Consider the following 23,241-nt stretch of genomic DNA (forward strand, 5'->3'; position numbering starts at 1 on the left):
AAATAATTCTACTCTTTAATTTTTATAATTCAAAGTGTCCTCTACAATCTTCCTATAGTAATAAAATTTTATAGTGGCTTCTATATGGAAAGATATACTGATTAACATACATTTGTTTATAGTGGCACTAATACTGCTCATGATATTGAACTATTATAATTCACTTAGATATTTTTGCTTCCTACAGTCGAGGTAATTTTGGGACCTTTGTGAATTCTTTATGAATGTTGATGATTTTGTTACTTTGATTTTTATTCCATTAATTTTTTTATAGGTGAAACCAAAAAGATAGCCATTTTAACCATTTTGGACGATTCTGAGCCCGAAGATAATGAAAGCATCATAGTTAGTTTGGTGTACACTGAAGGTGGAAGTAGAATTTTACCCAGCTCCGACACCGTTAGAGTGAACATTTTGGCTAATGACAATGTGGCGGGAATTGTTAGCTTTCAGACAGCTTCCAGATCTGTCATAGGTCACGAAGGTGGGTTCCTTTTTTTGATGAGCATATTCATTCTCTTTTCCATAGATGTCATTTTTTGTTTAGTCTTTTAAAGTTTCTGATGTTTTTTATCCTTTCATTACTTTGTAGGGCTGTGTAAGCTAATGTGCATGAAATTCTTTGGGTGAGGGCTGTTGTAGTGAAATGTTGAACTACATTTAAGAGCCTTGTGGATTGATACTTGTGTTTAGCCTGCTGGTGTGATTTAAAGGAAGTTAGTCAAACCTAGGATGCTCAGCTTTCTCATCTGTTAAATAACAGAAAATGTGACTTACTTCATAGGTTTCTTTGTGAGGATTAAGTGAAATAATAAATGTAAAGTGCTTAGCATAGTTCCTGGCAAGTATATATGTACTTAGTGGTAGCTGTCGATACTAAACAGTGAAACATTGACTCCCTGTTCAAAACAAATAGTAGTTTGTAGTCACTGAGTATTTTAGCTTGGATTTTGTATTATGTTTATATATTTTATAAACAAAGTGCCAAATAAAAAATTACAAATGCCCTTTTTTCTTTAAAAAACAATCATTTTATCAAATCCTTAATATTTTACATTATATGTAGGGTTTTACATACATAGGCTTTTTTTCATTTAAAACATTATAGTAGTGTTTTTTTGTCTTTAAATAAGACTATTTAAGATAAAACTGGTATTTATTGCCTGTTTTCACTGTAGTTCATATTTAGAAATAAAAAAAAACCCTATACCTCAAAAAGATAAGAAATAGAAGGGATATCATTCATGCATTTGGATGTCTGTTTTACAGATGAGAAAACTGAGACAGATTAAGTGACTTGACAACAAGACCACACAGCTAGTTAGTTGCTATGCTGGAAACTAAATGCCTTTTAATGTGTATTACCTTTTACTTTACTCTCAGCTTGCAAGTGTAACTTATCAATGCAAATGTCTGAGCCATTTCCCATCATTCTTTCCTTTTATTAATGATTTAGAATCTTTTGTTGTCAGAGCAACAGTGAGAAAAAGTAACTAAACATTTTCATAAGTTCTATCTAAAGACAGATCATCAACTCTCAAAAAATTATTTGTAACATAATAAAAGTAAAAACTAACTTTAGGAGAAGTTAATCTTGATAATAATGATGACAAGAACATCAACTGTTTTCTGTGTACCAGGCATTTCTTGTCCACTGTTTCACTTAATTTTAACAACCGTCCTATGGAGTAGGTAGAATGATATACACCAGATTTTCACATAAAGAAACAGAACTTTAGAAAGACTATGGCACAGTGTTATTCACGGTAGAGCTTAAACCCAGTGCTGTCTGAATCCAGAGGCCATGCTATAGGGCAGGTGGTGAGAACAGACTTTGTTTTGCCTGAATGTATATCTGCTGCAGAACTTGACAAGAACTTTGGGTAAAATATTTCAGGCCATTTGAGTTGGAAGAATAAATGAATTTGAGTAACACTGTCTGTGTGAGATAAGGAAATTGGTGATAGAATCTGACTCGATTTCTATCTAGGTTAGAAGTGGAAATTGGATTTTTGGAGGGAATAGTTGAAATCAGAAAATTTAATAAGATATTTGTGGATAGAGACAGAAAAGCAAGTTGTCAAGGGAGGAGCCATGTAGACCACCTGGCTGGGAGGGATAAAAGGACCTGAGAGGCTGGAAGAGAACAAGATAAGAGTGTGTTTTCATTAGTCTTCAGAAGAAGAGGTAATCAGTATGTCTCATACTGACATGGGCAACAAGAGATTAGATTCCCAAGTGGATTTGAGGAAATAGTAGTAATGAGGAATTTTAAATGAGAACTTGGGATGGGAAGCAGATATATAGGAAGATGAAAGTTCGTACAGGCCTTTAGGCAGCGCTCCTCAGAGCATGGTCCTCAAGCCGATGCCCCGCCACAGAGTGTTTCTACTGGTTTGTGACGATACGTTCAGAAATTGAAATAACCTCTTCTAGAAACTTTTATAACAATTTTATTTTCCTGTGATATCCGAAAGTGATATCAATGAGCTTGTATTTTGTATATGTGTTTTTGCCATTTCACTTATCTAGTCATTCACTGTATTTTACAAAAATGTTAATCTATGATAGAGTGGGCAAACAGAACAAGAAACAAACAAAAACCCCTTGTCCTTCACTGCGTTAAGTTTGAGAAGCACTGCCCTAGGAAATATGTAGTCTGTTTATTGGATCTCAAAGCAAGGAAGAGAGAAAAATGGAGAAAATATATAAAAGAGGAGTATTTTGGATTTGTTTTTGTTTGTTGAAGAAATATAGGAAAGAACATAATCAAGAAGACAATAAAAGTGTTAGTGGTACAGAGGGTATAAATAAGATCAGGGACCAGGAAGGATTATATTTGAGAAAAGACTTAGAACTAGACTAGATATGTGATTTTCAACAATAGATAGATTTTTTTTTTTTTTTTTTTTAAAGAATATCACCTCAAAGGGACTTTACCTGTAAAACAGCTGGCATTGTGAAAGTGCATTCAATGGGAGTCTGGGTGGTGATGGTGGTAGTGGATTGGAGGGCACTGAAGAAACCTAGGTTTTCCTGCTGGGCATTGGTTCTCCTGTTGGGCATCACATCATCTTGCAGGAACTGGCACCTATGCCGTCTTTCACCTGGATGAACTTAACCTGAAAATCAGATTGTATTGTTTTTTAGTTTCCAACAGCTGGAAATATCTGCCAGAGATGCAAAAAGGAAAAAGGGATTAGTGACTAAAACAAATGGTCCAAATATGTTATTGGTTAAAAATCTGCTATAACAATCTGTGAGTGTGAATATGGTGCAGGAAATAAAACACTGAGTTGCTATTATTGCTTGTATGAGTGCTCCCTAGATTTTTTTACATTTTCTAAATAAAAATTGAGATAAATTTCTACTTTTTACTTATTTTCCTTTCTCTTTATTCCTAAATCTTTCCTAGAATCTAAATTAATTTATCCAGAACATTTATATTTAACCTCAAGAATTCAGTTTTTCTTGTGTTTTCTTTATATTACCATGAAATTGCATAGAGAAATGTTTGCAATCCATGAAATTTAGCAAAGTGAATTAATAAAAACTTCATGGTGATTTTTCAAAGATAACTGCTAAAGAAATGAGGTTTAAAAAAAATCATGCCATGTGAATTTTTAACAGTGCTAACAATGGTTTTGGCCTAGTGTTGGAGTTTCATTAATATGTTTAGATTTAAAACATGGATGATGCTGAACTTCTGGCTGTAGAATGCATTTTTGATTCATAGGGAGGAATTGCCTTAGTGTTTAATAATCTTTTAAATTCTGTAGAATCCTATATCTGCATTTTTGTCCCAAAGCAACTGAACAGATACCCAGTGGTAAATATTACTTTCTTTCAATTGTAATGGGCAGTATTTAGAAATATGGGATAATAGATTTTTACCATGGTTGCAAACTGTGTACAAATGTGCTCTTTATAAATCTTTGTAAGATATTTTGCTCAGTTACCCAGCTCAGCAGCATCATAATCATCATATCATATTCAATTAATTTAAACTTTTTTCCTTTTCTTAGAGACAACATGAATCTGTTTTAGGCAAAAATTTGAACAAGAAATGTAATTCTTAAGAATAATCTATATAGAACAGCTATATAGTTATCTCTCAATATGTGTGGGGATTGGTTCCAGGACCCCACAAATACCAAAATCTGTGAATAATGCCCAAGTCCCTTATATAAAATGGCATAGTACTTGCGTATAGCCTACCTACATCCTCCCTTATACTTTAATTTATCTTTAGGTTACTTATAATTCCTAGTACAACATGAATAGTTGTCGTACTGTATTATTTAGGAAATAATGGCAAAAAAAGTCAGTACATGTTAGTACAGATGTAACCATTGTAGGCCTAACTACATAGTACACATCAGCAACAACATAACATTTTTATTTTTATTTTTTGATATTTTTGATCTGCAGTTGGTCGAATATGCCGATGTAGAACCCGTGTATATGGAGGGCTGACTCTATTAGAAATGAAACTTTTTTTTAACTGTTCATATTGCCAGTTTGTGTTTCACATTATTCATACACCTATAGTTTTAAATAATTTCCTATGGATTGTAAAGGGCAATCACTTTAGATGGTACATGTATACAATGTATATATACCTATTAAAATGTATTTCCTGTATTTTAGGTTTCTATTTTACACACATTGTAGTTGATGTTTGCCTTTGTGAAAAGAATCTGTTTTGGTAATAAGTATGCAAAATATTTAGGCTTATTAAAATGCATTTTATGTTCATATTCCTAATCTGTATTAGGCCAGGCCTAGAACTATATATGACAGATCTTCTGCTTTCGAGTTAAAATGTCTCAGCAACTTTTGGGAGATTTCACATCGGTCTGCTCTTCTGGAAGTACAGTCAGATCCTCTAAGGCGAGGGTCCTCCTTAGGTCTTCACCTTGGACGAAAACTAGAAGGCAGTTTAGCACATAGTAAAATGTTATCTAAAAAATTTACCTTCCCTCTCTCTGATTCACCTTTTATCCTTTTCCTTATTTTTGGAAGACTAAGCACTATCTCTTAGTTTTTCCTTTTCAGAAGACTGTTCTCTGAGTCTTCATTCAGGTAGAAGGTAATTTTCCGATAATTTTCCCAGGAGGCATTTTAAAAGGACCTGGTTCCTAGGAGTCTGCCTTAAAGAGGCAGAGTCAATGCCTTCATTTTGATTATTTAATAGAAAAAATTTTACAATATTCATGTTGTTGACACAATTTGCAATAGGCTTATAAGTTTATGTGTTTAAGGAATACTTTATTAATATTTTATTTGTGTATGTATCATGTTCAAATTGTGTTTCTTGCAAGTTACTTGTATGGTAACTTGTGAAATTTTCAAAGATGATATTTATCAAGTGGTATTATGTTATAAATTTGTAGGATTTTACTTTTTTTCTCTCCTTAGCATTTCATTATTTTTACCTTGTAATGGTATATTTATTCTCAAATCTCAATGTACAATCTTGCAACCATAATTTTTTAATTATGATCACAGTGTCCCTTTCAACATGGGTCTTTGTTGACCTACATTTCGTTTTCTTGCAACTTGTATCTTGTTGTATTTTTAACACTGATTAAACTTCCATCGTTTTCTTTTTGAAGTATTACTAGATTTTATTACTAGGTTTTGTGATTTTAAAAAAGTTGTAAACCATGACTATAAACCATTCTATTTGTGTCACCAGTCAACACTGTAGGTGAAACAGCTTAATAACTCCAGGGCTCTCTCTGTGTCTTTCAATAATTAACACTTTTTTGTTCAGTACAAACCTACTCTATGAGAAATTCTGCATAGTATACAAATAGAGACTCTCAGGTTTAGCAGGAGTGCCTATATTTTGTTCATATGAATTATACAAGTACAAAAATTTTAAATCACATGCTGGCAGTTATGGCCGATCATACAGTCTTTCAGTTACATCCTAACCTTTGGAGAGACTAGCAGTCAAATACGTTTCATAAAAATTCCAAGACATAGTCTACTAATGTAATGGTGACTAAAAATTCTGAACTAGCAGTCAAATATGTTTCATAAAAATTCCAAGACATAGTCTACTAATGTAATGATGACTAAAAATTTCTTTTTGTATTGAAACATTTAAAATATGTATTCATTGAACATTGAAGTGTTTGAGGAAATCTTATATAGACCTGTTTCTGATACTTTGGCCTTATATTCTACACTGTTTCCAAATAATTCATTATTCTAAAGTTATGTGTGCTTAGTTAAGTGTTAAATTTTAATTTCTTTTTAGTAATTGAAATGAAAATAACCTCTAAATTAATTAGTCCATGATATTTTAAGAAATCTTTCTGTTAGTAATATTTGATAGTTTTATTATAACCAAAAATTTAAAAATTGTGGTAGTTTTAAAAATATTTGAAAAGGGTATTTATATTTTACTGTTTTATTTCTACTCTGCTCATTTAAAAAGTATCAGATGTGTTTACTTATTTTGATAACTAAGTAAAAGTGATATGAATGAATATGCATGGATTTTAACTGTATTTCTATGTTATAAAATTTGAATAAGGATGTGTTCTTTTAAAGCCTTTTAAACATCATTCCATTTTTTTTCATAATAATTATTTTTTAGTGACATAGTTCATTAGTATACTTTAACTTGTTTTCATTATCATACAAGACTTTTGAATTGAGTATATTTTCAGCAAGCCACTTGGCCATCAGCAATATTTCCTAGGAACTAACATTCCACTTTCAGCATTTTAAAAGAAATTACTATCACGATTTTCTTCAGTCTTACAAAGTATTACATGAGGATAAAATACAGGAATGGAAGTATCTAAAATAACCTCAATTATCCAGGAAGGATAACTGTAACTTTGGTGAAGTTACAGAGGTTGATATACAGATTTGACACCTTTCCTTTGCATTTCTTTTTATAAAACAAAATCATTGATGGTATATGTAAGTTACAATTTAAAGAAATGTGATTTTCAGGTATTTGCAAGCATTTTTATGCATGCATGTGTAAAATCACATTGCATATCAGTGTAAGGAATTTGTGTCCTTTTGAAAAGTGAGGGAAGAATTTATTTGTGCTATTACTAGTTTTGACCATGAGAACTTTATTATTATTTTTTTAATTTACAGAACATTTATGTTCTGGTGCATGTTTTGAAGTGTATATAAAATTTGGAGCTTCCCATTTTAGCATGTGCTTTTGTAAGTTTTACGTACTGAACTTCTTGAAGTTCTGCTATAAGAGGCATTTGGAAGCCAGATTCCTGTGTTAATAAACAATAAGCATGTATAAAGCTTCTAGAAAATTCAGAACAGAAGTGCTTTGTAATGTTCTGGAATAGGAGCTGTAATAGTTGCATGTTTGGGATTTGATTTTTGTTGCGTTCAAATGTTAAATTCATTTTCCATTAAACTTTTATCAATCTGTACATTTCACTTGCAGGAGAAATTTTGCAATTTCATGTGGTAAGAACACCCCCTGGTCGAGGAAATGTTACTGTTAACTGGAAAATTATTGGGCAAAATCTAGAGCTCAATTTTGCAAACTTTACGGGACAACTCTTCTTTCCTGAGGTAATACCACCAAAAAGAGCTTTACCAAAAATCTCTAGAGTATATAATGTAGTTTGAGAAAAATGAAAAAACTCTGACTGTGTAGTAAAGGATTAGTGGAGATTGATGAAAGAGCCACTTGCTTTGAAACTTAAAGCAAGAACATTAGTCAAAGAATTTCTAAGACTTAAGGAATTGGTGTTTTTGTTTTTTTTTTTTTTCTATATGTACTCAGTAGATCTCAAATGAAAAAACTCTGACTGTGTAGTAAAGGATTAGTGGAGATTGATGAAAGAGCCACTTGCTTTGAAACTTAAAGCAAAGAAATTAGTCAAAAAATTTTTTAGACTTAAGGAATTGGTGGTTTTTTTTTTTTTTTTTTTTCTATATGTACTCAGTAGATCTCCTTTACGGAAACAGAAAACATTAACTTTGTATTTGAGCCAAGGTCTCTTGCTACTCTCCTGGCCTGCCACTCCTGGCCTGTTGATGCCAGCTATGTCATTCCGAAGTTCTTGGCTAGTGTTTGTCTCTCTTTTACTCCTCACTATCTTGGAACTTTAAATGCCTGACAACAGCAAATATAGCTCGAAAAACAAATGTATTTTTGCATCCTGTTGACAACCTATTACATGAGGATAATGCTAAAAATATACATTTTTGAGGTTCCGTTTAGAGGCTCTTCCTTATAGTTTGAAAGAAGGTGATTGTTGGGAAATACCTGTATAAAAGCACTTAGAAAGTTGGTGCCACCTTATTGTAACTCTGTCATCTTCCTCTCCTCCACACTCACTTTGTATGAACTCTTGTTTGGTGACAGGTTTAAGTCTTTTTATTTCTGCTGCCTCAATATTAAGCCAAGCCCTTTGGTTTTGAGTATTGTGTTAGACTTATAATAACTGGTCTCCCTGCAGCCCTGGCCTGCTTTTCTATGTTCTAGTTTTTCCTATTCACTACTGCCATACAATCTCCCCAACTAATTGCTTTGTCTGAAATTGTCAATAGTGCTACATTGCTCATTGGGTAAACTCTACATTCATTAGCTTAGCATTCAAGATCATCCGCCAGTAGTTCCTATCTGCTTTAAGCTTGATTTCTTATGAGTGAATGATTTTAATGTAATTTGTTTTTTAAGCCACAGAACACCTTGTTTAAATAAAAATATGATTGGATGCACAAATTTTAAGACCAATCAAAGAAGGAGATATTTTGTGTTCAGGAACAATAGAGGGATGAATTTCTTTCTCTTTGACATAGGGATCATTGAATAAAACCATATTTGTGCATTTGTTGGATGACAACATTCCTGAGGAGAAAGAAGTATACCAAGTCGTTCTTTATAATGTCAGGACACAAGGTAATTTATAATTCAATTTTAAATTTTTTGCTGGTATATTATTCTTTTCAGAAAAATAATAGTTGCTATCTTTATATGTAGCAGTTAGATACACACCAGTTTAAAACATTACTTTAAATATCATCTGTTCCATAAAAATGCTAGATCCAAAAAACATCAGCTCAGGATGGGACTACTTATGTTTATGGACTCAGGAAAAATCTCTAAAAATGTAGTTGAACATTTCCTTATGGAATAAAATACATGTCCAAAGGAAGAATTTTTCTGTGACTAATTTTATAGTAGTGGACCAGTTCTAATTTAGACTAATTATTTGGATATTTCAAATTTAATCATTTTGAGCAGATTATCTGGGTATTTTCTTTGGTTTCTACTTAATTTCTGTAATTCTGGTGAATAGTTATAGCAAATAATGACAATCATATGCCAAGTGAAAAAAATTCATGATTTGCTGTCTATGAAAAGAAAACTAAAATGTAGGTTCTCTTTGTCAACCTGAAGATCTGTTAGAAATGTGAACAAATTAGAACACTTTCTGGCTACTTTAATATGTTTTGGAGAGTGGGCTTATAGTATACATATTTAGAAGTTAATGCCAAATCACTGTCAGATTTCTTGTGGTCCCTGACATTTTTAGGAGTTCCACAAGCAGGAATTGCTCTGCTTGATGCTCAAGGATATGCAGCTGTCCTGACTGTAGAAGCCAGTGATGAGCCACATGGAGTTTTAAACTTTGCTCCTTCATCAAGATTTGTTTTGCTACAAGAGGCTAACAAAACAATTCAGCTTTTTGTCAACAGAGAATTCGGATCTCTAGGTTTGTGTTGCTCTAGAACAAATGGGGTTTCCAGGCAGGTGCTTTTTTAATATCATTCTTGTGTGGATGAAAGCCATTGCTGAAATAGCTCAGGGACAGGAAAAACCTTAATATGTATTAATTCAAGACAGGACTTTATAACTTTTTTATTTTTTGAAAGACTAAGAAGATTTTTCTATTGTCATAAAAATGCTATCTATCAAGTGATAAAATCTCAGCATTGTATAATAATAGGCTGATTGTGGGTCCGCTTATCTAAGATGGGCTTAGGATGGCTCTACTCTATATGTCTCTCATTCTTCTGGGACCAGTAGAGGTACAAAAAGCAAGCAAAAAAACATGCCAAGCCCCTTGATGTCTAGGCTCCGAACTAGCACATCATCACTTTTACCTTGAGCTATCAGCCAAAACAAGTCACACAGCCAAACTCGAAGTTCAGAGTCAGGATAGTATGCCTGCCCACAGTGAGGCATCACTGAGCCATTATACTGTAAAGATCAAGGATATTGAACAGGCAAGGAATTGGGGCTAGTAATATAAGCTACTGCACGGGCTTTTACAGAAGTCAAAGAGTTCGTAAGGAGATATTATTTTAAAAGTTTAAATAATTATAAAATCTTTTCCCATCTAATTCAATTAGGAGCTATTAATGTCACATACACCACAATTCCTGGAATGTTAAGTCTAAAGAACCAAACAGAAGGAAACCTAGCTGAGCCAGATGTTGACTTTGTCCCGGTAGTTGGCTTTCTGATTTTAGAAGAAGGGAAAACAGCAGCAGCCATCAACATAACTATACTTGAGGTAAAACTTATTTTGCTATTACTGTATTAAACCTGAATAACCACAGAGAAAGTAGAAATTGATGAAATATTCTGGTACCTTTAAATCAGCTTATTTCTGTGATTTTTTTTTTTTTTTTAGGTTCACAGGAGTTTCTGTTCTTGTCTAGATAGGCTGGTCTGCTGTTGTATATTATAGAAACACCTTGTTATAGAGAGAATTTCTTTAGGGCAAGACCCTTTAAGATGGCATTGGCCAAAAAGATTCTAAAGGAGCATTTTTGGTTACTCCAAAAGATTCATTGTACCAGCAAATCAGTGTGAGTCAGCGTTTCAGTTGTTAGGACTGGTTTAAGTGGAGATACTTATGGACTCATTAGAGGCTGATTGCGTAAAATGTGGTTAAGGTCAAACTTAGTCATTGCTGACTGCAATTGTGTTTTAATTGATTTTCTGTATTCTGAAATCTTATGCTATTTTGGAACTTAGTGTTTCAGCTACCTAAATACATTTATAAAAGATTTATAAATGTATTATAAATCTTATAAAAATAAGACATATGGAGAGGATGGGAGATGTTATACATGTGGGGGGTAAGGGAGAGAGAGAGAATAGAATGTTGTCTTAGAAAAACATTTTTCAGTAACCGTGTATTTTGGGGGTTCTATTTTTAAAAGGTTTTATTTTCTCAGAGGCTTTTTACCTTTACAAAATTATAAGTGGTGTAAATCATCTACTGGCAATCTCCTTGATTGCCATGGCACTGTGACAGAGTATAATAGTGTGAGAACTCTAAAGCCATAAGATAAAAGGTAATATATGTCAGTATGTGACATACAAGATTTGATAAAATTTTGAGGTAAGTATTCTGTGAAATATGTAATCTATAATGTAGCTGAGTATAAATAAATGGATTATTCCTCAGATATATTAGTTTTTAAAGCAGAAAATACGTAGCCACCTTTCTTTTCTTTACAGAGTTTAGTTTTATGAGCACAGGGTTTCCAGTTCCTTTTTTCCCTCCCTAAGTCTCTGTAGCCCATTTTGTTCCCTGAGTAGCACAAGATTAAGTGATTGCCAGCCTGGATGTGCAGAAATAAGCTAGGCCGAGGGATGATGAGGGGAGAGTTGTGGCATGGGAATTGTTGTGGAGGTAGCTGGGGGCAGTCCCTTTTATTTACATCACTGATTCTGTAACTCACATTGATCCATATAATTACATAAGATAGTTCAGAGGTTGTGATCTTAATTTTCTTTTTTGTTTTCACATAGAAACATATCTCTATTAATTAAAATGAAGAGAGAAGTGAATGTTGATGTGTATGTACTGATATTATATGTATATTGAGTTTCTACTTACATGTAGTTAGCCGTTTGGTCACTGCTGACATGGATTTTGCTAGTCCTCATGTTTTGAGCACTTTTCATTGATTAATCGTTATAGTAATAGTGTATTAAAATTAACCATCACAGAAAGCTATCACTTTTTAAGGACTCTATCTAGGCCAGGTACTCTGTACACATTATTTTTAATTATTACTACAATCACCAAAGTAGCTCTTATTTCCCTATTATAAAGATGACAGAATTGAGCCCTTAAAATTTAGGCAGTCCAGCTTAGACTTTAAGAATTTGGTACTAGGTCTCCTTGACTCCAAAGCCTGTATTTCTTTTTCATAATATTACAATCTTTATTCTAATCATCGAATATTAAGATGATTTTAAATCTTTTGCTCCTATTTAAAATATTTTAAGTTTGTATGTTTGTATAATTGGTTTACCTATATTAGTCTAGATTTTTAAAAAGTATATTAGCCATTTCTTGAGGTTCGACCTAATAATATATCATACTATCAGGTATAATATTAATATTTTTATGCTTTTTAAAAAAATTGCACATTTATAGAAGTATAATGAAATACTGCATGGTATCACTTATGTATAGAATCTAAAAAACATAAAATTGTAAGATATTTAAAATGTATATTTAGGCGATTTGATGTATGTATACATTGTGAAAGAAGTCCCCCCATCTAGTTAATTAACACATCCATTACCTCACATATTCATGTTTTTCTGTGTGTGAAAACATTTTAAGTTTCATTCTCTTAGCAAATTTCAGTTATGCAATACAGTGCTGTCAACTCTGGTCACCATGTTCTACGTTCGCTGCTCAGACCTTATCCATTTTATAGCTGAGTTTGTACTCTTACCAATTTTTCCTGTGCCCCTACCTCCCCCAGCAACCAATTTCTACTCTGTTTCTATGAGTTTGACTTTTTTTCCCCGCTAAGATTCCACATTTTACTGATATGCAGAATTTGTCTATTTCTGTCTGGTTTATTTCACTTAGTATAATGTTCTCAAAGTCGATCCGTGTTGTCATAAATGGCAGAATTTACTTATTTCCCATAGCTGAATAATATTCCTCTGCGTATGTGTAATGCATCTTCATCATCCATTCATTCATTGACAGACACTTAGGTTGTTTTCATGTCTTGCTATTGTGAATAATGCTGCATAGGAGTGCAGATATCTCTTTGATATTCAGTTTTCATTTTCTTTGGATATATGCCCAAGTGTGTGATTGCTGGACTATATGGTAGTTCTATTTTTAATTTTTGAGGAACCTCCGTATTGTTTTGCATAGTGGCAGCACCAATTTACATTTCTGGCAACAGCACACAAGGGTTCCACTTTCTCCATATCCTTGCCAACATTTACCTCATCTTTTTGATAATAGCCATTTTATTAGATGTAAGGTAAAACTCATTGTGGTTTTTCATTTGCATTTCAATGATAATTAGTAATGTTGAGAAGCTTTTCATGTATCTGTTGGCTATTTGCATATCTTCCTTGGAAAAATGTCTGTTCATTTTCTTTGTACATTTTTTTTTTTACTATGAGAGCATAGTTTTAGAGAATTTAACAGGTGTAATTTTTGCAGGACGATATACCAGAACTAGAAGAATATTTCCTCGTGAACTTAACTTATGTTGAACTTATCATGGCTCCTTTAACTTCATTTCCTCCTAGACTAGGTATGATGGGTTTTTGTTTGTTTCTGTTTACTCACTACAAACAAAGTAAAATTATTATTTTTTTTAATCAGAAGTGGTCATTGTGATGTTAATCTCATCTATGTGTGAAAATAATTAGTCTTTTAGATTTATTTTAATTTAAAGACTTATCATATATTGCAGCTTTGACCATTAGTGTAAACACATTTAAGATTTATTGTGTGATGCTTTTTACATTTTACATCTATTTTATAACCAAATTTAGAATCTTCAAAATAGAATTAATTCTTAGGAAGACATTTTCCTTTTATAATTTATTTGCTATTTTCATTAGACCTCCATATTGTCAGATGATTTTATTTTTTTAAGTAAAGGAGAGCTTTTGTTTGTTTGTCGTGTTCTCTGCTTCTTTTTTTGACCTTTTATCTCTTTCTTTTCATGCTTTAGAAAAGACTCAGTTAATTCATTACAGACTGAAAGGTAAAACTTGAACCACAGTACAGATTTATGTAGCTTACCTTAAAAAGATATATTCTTTCTTAAAAACACAAATGTTGCAGTTTGAACATTTAAAATTGAGAAATTTTGTCTGAAACTTGTAGGTGTGACAACCCAGTAGGAGGTGGTAGTATATAGCATTGAGGTAGCCTGCCCCTCCCCCATCCTTTGGTTAGAAGGTGCTCTGGGCAGAGGGGAAATTTGTTTGGGTTAAAGGAGGAGAAGCCTGGTAAAGAGCAGTGGCCTGGGGGAGACAGGTTCTTTAATCACTTCTGAGGCTCAGTATGACAACTTTGAAAATATCAAGAGTTTTTAACATATTATTGTTTGAAAAATTTTCATTCTTTTGCAAAAGAAATATATGACTCATGACTAGACTGTTTACATTAAGTAATTATTACATGATAATTATTGTTCACACTAAAAAAACTAACAAAATATTTCATATGTCATTCATCCTCATATTTAGAGGTAATTTGAATAGTTTAACTTTTGTGGAGTGCTCTCTAATGCTCCCATTTTAGGCGTTTTGTATGTTAAAACTCTCATTTCTTGTATCTCCCCATTTTACAGATGAGGCTGAGAGAAGCTAAGTAAAATGCTCAAAGTCACACAGCTAGGAAATAGTGGAGCTGGGCTTCTGCTTTGCAGCCTCTAGTCTGATGGACACATCCAGATTCTTTCCTCAACAATGTATTCTCTTTAACCAGAGAGAACTATACTCTCCTTATCCCTTCCCCACCCAGGCAGCTTGTCTTAAAGTATCCTAGATTAAGGTAGTATCTCTGGAAAGTACAAGGTAAAGGACAAAAATATTAAAAAACAAAATAGTAACAGACAGGATTAGTTACTATTTAGTTACAAGATAAGTTGCTATTTCAAGACTGAATAGTGGATATTGTAACATATTGAACTTTTGGTGGACAGAATTCAAAATAAAAAGGAATAAGAATTTTACTTTGATGTTAGTGTCTCTTTATTTCTCCTAACCCTTTCCGCATCTTTCCCATCTGTCTCATTTTCTGTTTATTATCCTGCCTTTCTCCATGTCTCATTTTCACACCTGTATTTTTCTCTGCAGCACTGCCTGCCTCTCTTCATTTCTTTCTCTTTCTACTCTTTCTGTCTTCATTTTCCTTTCTTCTTGAAGTGGATTAAAATAATATAAATAAAACTATAACCTCAGTTGCTTATTTCCTGCTGTTCTGAGTTGACTAAATTCTGTAAGTCAGTGGATCTTGTTAGCAAAAAGTTTTCTTATTTAGATGTTATAAACATTTGTGTCTTTATTTTCTTAAACATCTTTTGAGTAAAGTTGCCAATTTGTCTATTTAGGAATTATATAGTGTCAGATAAACTGTCTTTAAATTCTATATCAAATAGTTCTTTTTAAAAATAATTTATATTTATGTTAAAATATATTTCTATGTTTTTTAAGATTCAGAAGGCTTGACTGCACAAGTTATTATCGATGCCAATGATGGTGCTCGAGGCATAATTGAATGGCAGTATAATAGGTAAGCCTAAAGTTGCATGAGAGACTTTTTCTGAGTTTCAGATTTTTTACTTTGCAAAACAGAAGCTTATAAGGAAAAAAATGAATCTGTTCTCTTTATTATAGGTTTGAAGTAAATGAAACCCAAGGAAGTTTAACATTGGTAGCCCAGAGGAGCAAAGGTGCTCTTGGCCAAGTTTCCTTGTTTGTGTATGCCCAGAATTTGGAAGCACAGCTGGGGCTGGATTACAGCTTCACCCCAATGGTGAATTCCTTGAGAATTATAGTGATATAGATCCTGTATAAATGAATTAATCTTAAAATAATTTATTATATGTTGCATAGTAAATTAGGGCAGAGGACTTCCAATGGTGGAATACCTCCCTTCACTATTTTAGTAAAATATATAAATTGGATTTTCAATATTGTTGTAAAGATTGTTTTGATTTTATTTTATTCATCTATTATTTTATTGCAATATTTAATACTGGAGAGTTATCATGTTAAAGAATTTGTATCACTAGATGACCTCAGAGTGTTTCTTATGCTTCTTGAAAAATTAACTCATTTCTTTAATTTACTAAAACATCTTGAGTGTTTTAAAATACTTTTTACTTTGTCTTTTTATGCATTTTATTTCTTAACTATTTACTTCCTTTTCTTCCTCCACAAGTTGGAAAAAAAATCCCCGTAAAATAGCTTATTTCACTTTCACAACTATTTTGTTTTTTCTCTTCTGTAAAAATGCAGAATGTATTTAAATACAATACTGTTCTACTTTTACTTTTTTGACCAGATTCTTCATTTTGTTGATGGAGACAGGTATAAAAATGTTGACATCATGATTCTTGATGATGATATTCCGGAAGGAGATGAAAAGTTTCAGCTGATTTTAACAAATCCTTCTCCTGGATTAGAGCTGGGGGAAAACACAACAGGTAATTGACAATTTCTTATACACAGCTCCTTTTCCCTTATGTTTTCCTTGTATGGAGGGAGATGTAAAGGGATTAGAGAGTCCTGATAGGTTTCTATGCGTGGAATGACAAATATTTTAAGTTAATCATTTTGGAATTTGTGTGTGTCAATGTAGCAGGCTTCTAGCTTGTGTGTGTGTGTGTGCGTGTGTGTAAAAAACAAAAAACTAGGTTGGTAGTGAAAATAACATATCTTTTCTGCAGTTATTATAGATTTTATTTAATTTTTAAAATCTTTCCTTTGGTTTTCTGTTTACCAATAGAAGGAATGACAATGTAGCTGTTTTAGTGTCATCTGATTGTTGTAGTATTTCCACATAGAGTTGAAGCGTATTGAAACCTGAGCCTTAATTCTTTGGTTTGAATAGTTGGTGTTATTAAAAGACCTCCTAGTTCACTGATTGTTAGATATCATGCTGACTTTAGAGAAGGTAAAACAGAGAAACTGAGGAAACCTCATAGACACACAAAACTTTAGGATCAAAAGGTCTCTAAAAGGTCATTCAATTCAGTTCTTTGTGATAGATAAGGCAAATGGATTCAGAAGACTGACTGTTGACTGACTCCTCAACTTGACTTAGCCAATGGCTGAGGGTTCTTTGGGATTCCCTTAATTTAATTAACCTTCGTATTCCTAAATTATTGACCATTATGTGAAAAAGTCTGGTTTGTAGTGAAAAACATGAAAGAATTTTGAGTAAACCAAGAACTGTTTTTTACTTTTATTGCCATAATAATAAAATAAAATATTTCTAAGTTCTCCAGAACCTTTTCTCTTGAGGCTGTAGCCATTGTTTCAAATTCTTTTCATTTTCTTATCTATCATTTCATTTTCCTGAGATGAAATTATTTTGTTGTAGAGCATAGTGAGTTTTATATGAAGGGTTCTAAGAATGGACATCATGTGTTGATTAAAAATCCTTTGTATATAAACAATAGAAAATCCAATTCAAACTGTCCAGAGACTATTGCTTTCTCTTTCTCTTTGCCTTTGGAATATTGCCTTCATCCCAAGGCTAATGTTACTTGTCATAAGATGGTCATCAGCATTATTCTTCTACATTCCGTGTAATAGGAAAGCAAGGGTCTTCAAAGTCAAGTTTTCCTTAAAAAGTCCTGGTATAATTTGGATTGGAATTACATAAGTTACATGCCAACCACCATGAGTAGTAGGAAGGAATGTGTTATTGGGCTCTGTCAAATTTACCTTATGCTTGTATTTTTCTATTGTTAAATAGTAAACAAATTTCTCAGTAAGTGATATCATGTATTTTCAACTCTTTCTGTCTGGCTTATTTTGCTTAGCATGATTATCTCGAGTTCCATCCATTTTGTAGCAAATGGCAGTATTTCATCTCTTCTTATAGCTGAGTAATATTCCATTGTATATATATACCACAGCTTCTTTAGCCAGTCATCTATCTTAGGACACTTTGGATGCTTCCGTGTCCTGGCCACTGTAAATAATGCTACTATGAACATTGGTGTGCAAATATCTTTATAGATATGAATTTTCATATCTACCCAGATACCCAGTAGACGGATTGCTGGATCATATGGTAGATCAATTCTTAGATTTTTGAGGGACCTCCATACTATTTTCCATAGTGTTTGTACCAGTTTGTAGTGCCACCAGCAGTGTATGAGGGTTCCTTTTTCTCTGCATCCTCTCCAACATTTGTTATTACTTGTCCTATTGATTATAGCCATTCTAACAGGTATGAGAGAGTACAATGGATTTTGAGTGGAAAGAACATCAACTGCCTTCATATCACCTACATCCAAAGAGTGTATATAAAATTGTTGTTTTTTTACATCCTGCCAAGGATTTCTTTGGTCTTTAACTTTTTTTTTTTACTGATTCTAATGAATGAAAAATATTTAGTTGTGTTGTGTATTGTTTTTTTCTTATTTCTCTTTTCATTAGTGAGTTTGACCCTAGTTATTTCTTTTTGTGTGATTAGGTTTTTGAATATCTTACATGCTCTTCTGTGGTTTGTAGGAATAAATCATATATTCTGAAGTCAATCCTTTGCTTGTTAAATATGGTGTAGCTAGTTTCTCCTAGTCTGTCATTTATTCTTTAAGTTTATTATGTTGTCTTTTATTATAAAATGTAAAAATTAAATCAATCATTTTCTGATGTGCTTTAAATTCTAATTATTTAGGTCTTTTTCACTCAAAAACTATACAACATTTACTATATTTTAAAAATCTTTTTGTAGTTTCGATTTCCACTTAATTATTTAACATATCATGAATTTATCCATTGGTATCATGTGAGATAAGGATACAACTTCCTTTTTCTCCTAAAATGTATAATCAGTATCCTAATGTCATATAGAGACTGAGACAGTCATTAACCACTGATTTTCAATGTGAAACTTATTTTTATCTATTTATTTATCTACCTACCTACCTATCTGTCAATCAATCAATCATCTCATTTTCCTGAACTGTATTCTGTTACAATTGCCTATTCATGTGCTAATAACATAGTATTTCATTTATCATTGCTTTAAAGTACATTTTGTTATTTTTTTTAGGCCAAATACTTTAAAGTTTTCTTTCTCTAAATCATCTCACCTATTTTTTCAGATGGTCTCTTTCATGTGAAATTGAGAATCTACAAACTGAGTTTTATTAAAAAAAAACTATTTTAATTGGAGCCAAATTGAAATTTTAGATTAATTCGGATGGACTCTACATTATTATATAATATTGTTTTTTCCATTTAGAAATATGCTATGCTCTTCATTAATTTAGATCTTTTATATCATTGCTTAGTTTGCGTTCCCTCAAAAACAAACCCTGAGAGAAAGATTTGGATAGAAGTAGTTTATTTGGGAGATGATCTCTAGAGGCATAGTGAGAAATGAAGTTTGAGAGAGGAAAGCCAATAGAAAATGTGCTAGTGAACGGTACTGCTATAGGCAATGGGGGTTTGGTCCTGTGGGGTTCATTCTTAGACACTGAGTTGGACAAAGCTCAGGGCTGTCTTACTGAGAGGTAAGAAAGCTGAGATATTCATTCACCAGTTTCTGTCACTCAGAAATTGTTTGAGGATTGCTCTTGAGTGTGAAGTCTCCAGCAGTCTGGCATGATTCTTGCATGAGCTGATGATGTCCTTACTTAGAGACCAGTGGGCAAAAGGAACTGCTGATGGTGACTCAAGAGTGGGCCAGGGGGTATGGGTGAGGCACTGACAGCATCTGCCAGAGTCATGCATTAACGTTTTATAATTTTTTTCATAAAGGTCTTATACTTTTTACTTTGATTCCTAGGTATTCTTGTTATTATGAATGGGATCCCTTTTCTGTTAAAATTTTAAAATAGTTATAGGTGATGTATAGACCAATTGAAACAATCTTTTAGAATGCATGCTTTGAAGCAGACTTCCTAGCTCTGAGCAGCAGTCTTGCCTCTTCGTAGTTTGTGAGCTTCCACAGATTATCTGTCTGTACTTCAATCATCAGTTCTGTAAAATGGGAAGAACAATAGCATCAACCTGATAGGGTTGTGAGAATTAAATGAGTTAATACAGGTTAAGCAATTTATAAGTTCTTAATAGGATTAGTTGTTTTTTCACTTGTTATTAATATCATTATTAGCGGTAGTAAAAATAAAAGCTCTTGATTTTTGAAGGTTACTCAGCATATATTTTGAACTCATAATCAATGTTTTCTTTTATGTTTTCTAAAAATACAGTCATGTTGTGTAGAATACAGGGACAGTTCTGACTCTTTCTTTCCATTGCTTTTATACCTGTAACCTGACTGATAGCTCCAGAACAGTGATGACAGGCATCATTGTCTTAATTTCTGTTTTTAGCAGTAGTGCTTCTAATCTTTCAATATTAAGTTTGATATTTGCTATTGGCTTTTGAGAGAGATCACTTCATCAAGTTGAGGAAGCTGCCTTTTATTGCAAGGTTATTAAATACTTTTATGTGAATATAAATTTTATTAAATGCTTTTTAAAATTTCCCTTGTTTTTAAGGTGATCCATAGAAGAGTTGGCCTAGTTTACAGTGACACATCCACACACTTCTCAGCACTCAGAACCCATTCTATTTTCATTTATTACTTTTATATTTATATTTTGACAGCCTTAATTACAGTACTTGCTAATGATGATGGCCCTGGAGTTCTATCATTTAACAACAGTGAGCACTTTTTACTAAGAGAACCTACAGCTCTTTACGTACAGGAGAGTGTTGCAGTGTTGTACATTGTTCGAGAACCTGCACAAGGACTGTTTGGAACTGTGACAGTTCAGTTCATTGTGACAGAAGTGAATACTTCAATAGAGTCTAAAGATCTGACTCCTTCCAAAGGCTATATTGTTTTAGAAGAAGGTGTTCGATTCAAGGTATAGTATGAACCTTCAGCGACAATGAATGATTAATATTTACAAAATAATTTTTTCTTAGAAGAGTACTTCTTGGTGATAGAAAAAAAATTCCAGCTTTGGTATTCGGTAAAGACATGATTAGATTACTGTGTGACAGTACCGCAGTACCATATATAGTCTATATAGAATGCAACTGAAAGAATTTGTTAATCATGTAGTGGAGTGTGCAAGTAAAAAAGAAAATATATGCATTACTGTTTTAAATTGTAAGCATATTAAAATGGAATACTTCCCTTTATATGTCTATAAACCATAAACTAAAAGAAACAAAACCATTCTTTGTAGTCATTAAGCCTCAGCCCAGTCCTTCCTTCTTGCCACATTTTTGTTGAGCAAAATAGAACTGCTGACTTCAGACTGCTTCTCCCTATGCGAATAGGAATAGCTGATTGGAAGAAAATGCTTGATTTGGCTTAATTATAAATGCGATCTATACTAGCAGAATTTAATCTTCAGAAACGTCTTTTTCTATATATTAATAATTTTCTGTTTCTGCTACTAAAATTTTATTTTTAAATTTAAAATAGCTAATTGCATTAGCTTAAGACATTTTTTTCAAGCCAGCTGGATATAAAGTATAATAATTCTAAAATAACACATTTAAAGCTATTCTATCTAAAAACCGTCCATCCAATAATTAAATAATTTTATTTATGATCAGTTTGTGTAAACTTCAACACATTTTTAATGCATGTTTAATTTTTTCCATATTAGAAATTTAGAATGTTTTATGAGTTTGCCATTGCTTTTTCTTTTAAAAATGTTTTTAATGATTTTATTGTGGTTCTTAAGGACTCTTTTTTATAGTGTGTTTAGACTTTTTTGTTCGTTAGGCAAATTAAATGTTAGATAAAATTGGATTAAATAAATTTTTCCTTCACAACATAGCTCTTTTTTTCTCCCACGTTTTGATTTTGAGATCTGAGCAATAAAATACACAAATCTTAAGTGTATGACTCAATGACTTTACAAATACGTATATACCCATGTAACCACCACTCAGATTATGATATTAAAGATACCATCACCCAGAGGATTCTCGCCTTTTCCAGAGGAAACTGCTTCTAATTTCTATCACTGAAGACTCATTTTACTTGTTTTTGAACTTCATATAAGTAGAATCATAGAGTACATGCTCTTTTGTGTCTGGCATCTTTTGTGCAACGTAATTTTTGAGATTCATATGCTCGTATAATCAAAAATTGGTGTTTTTTCTTTTTAATTGCTGAGTGGCATTTCACTGAAAGACCGCTTTTTATATATTCTCCTGTTGATGGACATTTGGGCCTGCAATGTCATGAACTGCTTTTTAACAGCAAATCCTAGACTAGAATGAGACTAATACAGTTGAATAGCTAGATCATGATAAATAACAAAACTTAATACATATATTTAATTTTTTAACTTAATGTTATTTTTAATGCCATAAATATTTATTTTTTAGGCACTTCAGTGCAATATATTACAGTATTGAAAACCTTGAAAGTAGTAACTAGAAAGAGTTATAACTATCACATTATGGGGATCAGTATTAAAATTTTTAAAAAGGTGATGCTTTCCAAAACATTATTTTGTTGTCAAACTAATCAAAAACAGACTCACAAATGTAGAGGTGAGTCTGATGATGGCCAGAGGGGAAGGGATTTGGGGGACTAGGGAAAAGGGGTGAAGGTTTAAAGAAGTACAAATTAGTTGATAGATAGTCACAGGGATGGGGAGTACGGCATAGGGAATGCAATGCAGTCAGCATTACTGTAATGGCTAGGTGGAGAGCCAGAGGAGAGAAAGAGCAATTAGAAAGAGCAATTAGGATCATTTTATAAACTATATAAATATCTAACCAATGTACTGTATACTTAAAACTAATAATAAAATTTAAAAAAATGTTTAGCAGATTTCTCTGTCTAGTGTATAAATACTGTATTCTAGTAACTCTGTCTTTTGATTTTTGTTTTCAGGCCCTACACATTTCTGCCATATTAGATACGGAACCAGAAATGGATGAGCATTTCATTTGCACCTTGTTTAATCCAACTGGAGGTGCTAGACTAGGGATGCGTGTTCAAACCCTGATAACAGTTGTGCAAAACCAGGCCCCTCTGGGGCTATTCAGTATTTCTGCAGTTGCAAATAGGTATAGTTTATTCATAAGGAAATTGTCACTTCTGAAGCTAAGTAGGAAATAGTTTTTGACATAAAGAAAATACAGAAGGAAATTGATCTCTGACTATTTTAAAGAAGACTTTTAAAATGAGCTCTAGCAGACGATTCACAGAGGCCATATCCCCTCTCATAACGAAACATCAAAAAACTTGATCATGTCCTGTA

General features: G+C 32.6%; 1 protein-coding gene across 1 annotated transcript in view; it reads left to right on the forward strand.

Moving 5' to 3' along the window:
- ADGRV1 (adhesion G protein-coupled receptor V1) overlaps positions 1-23,241 on the forward strand; it is a 469,718-nt gene that overhangs the window by 100,605 nt on the left and 345,872 nt on the right. The window contains 11 exon segments of the mRNA XM_015590540.2: positions 275-484; positions 7,445-7,575; positions 8,812-8,911; positions 9,549-9,728; positions 10,369-10,532; positions 13,458-13,551; positions 15,467-15,545; positions 15,650-15,788; positions 16,320-16,461; positions 20,609-20,871; positions 22,872-23,047. Coding sequence (XP_015446026.2) covers positions 275-484; positions 7,445-7,575; positions 8,812-8,911; positions 9,549-9,728; positions 10,369-10,532; positions 13,458-13,551; positions 15,467-15,545; positions 15,650-15,788; positions 16,320-16,461; positions 20,609-20,871; positions 22,872-23,047 — 1,678 coding nt within the window.

This window comes from Pteropus alecto, unplaced genomic scaffold, assembly GCF_000325575.1.
Source record: "Pteropus alecto unplaced genomic scaffold, ASM32557v1 scaffold20, whole genome shotgun sequence".
Taxonomy (NCBI): Eukaryota; Metazoa; Chordata; class Mammalia; order Chiroptera; family Pteropodidae; genus Pteropus; species Pteropus alecto.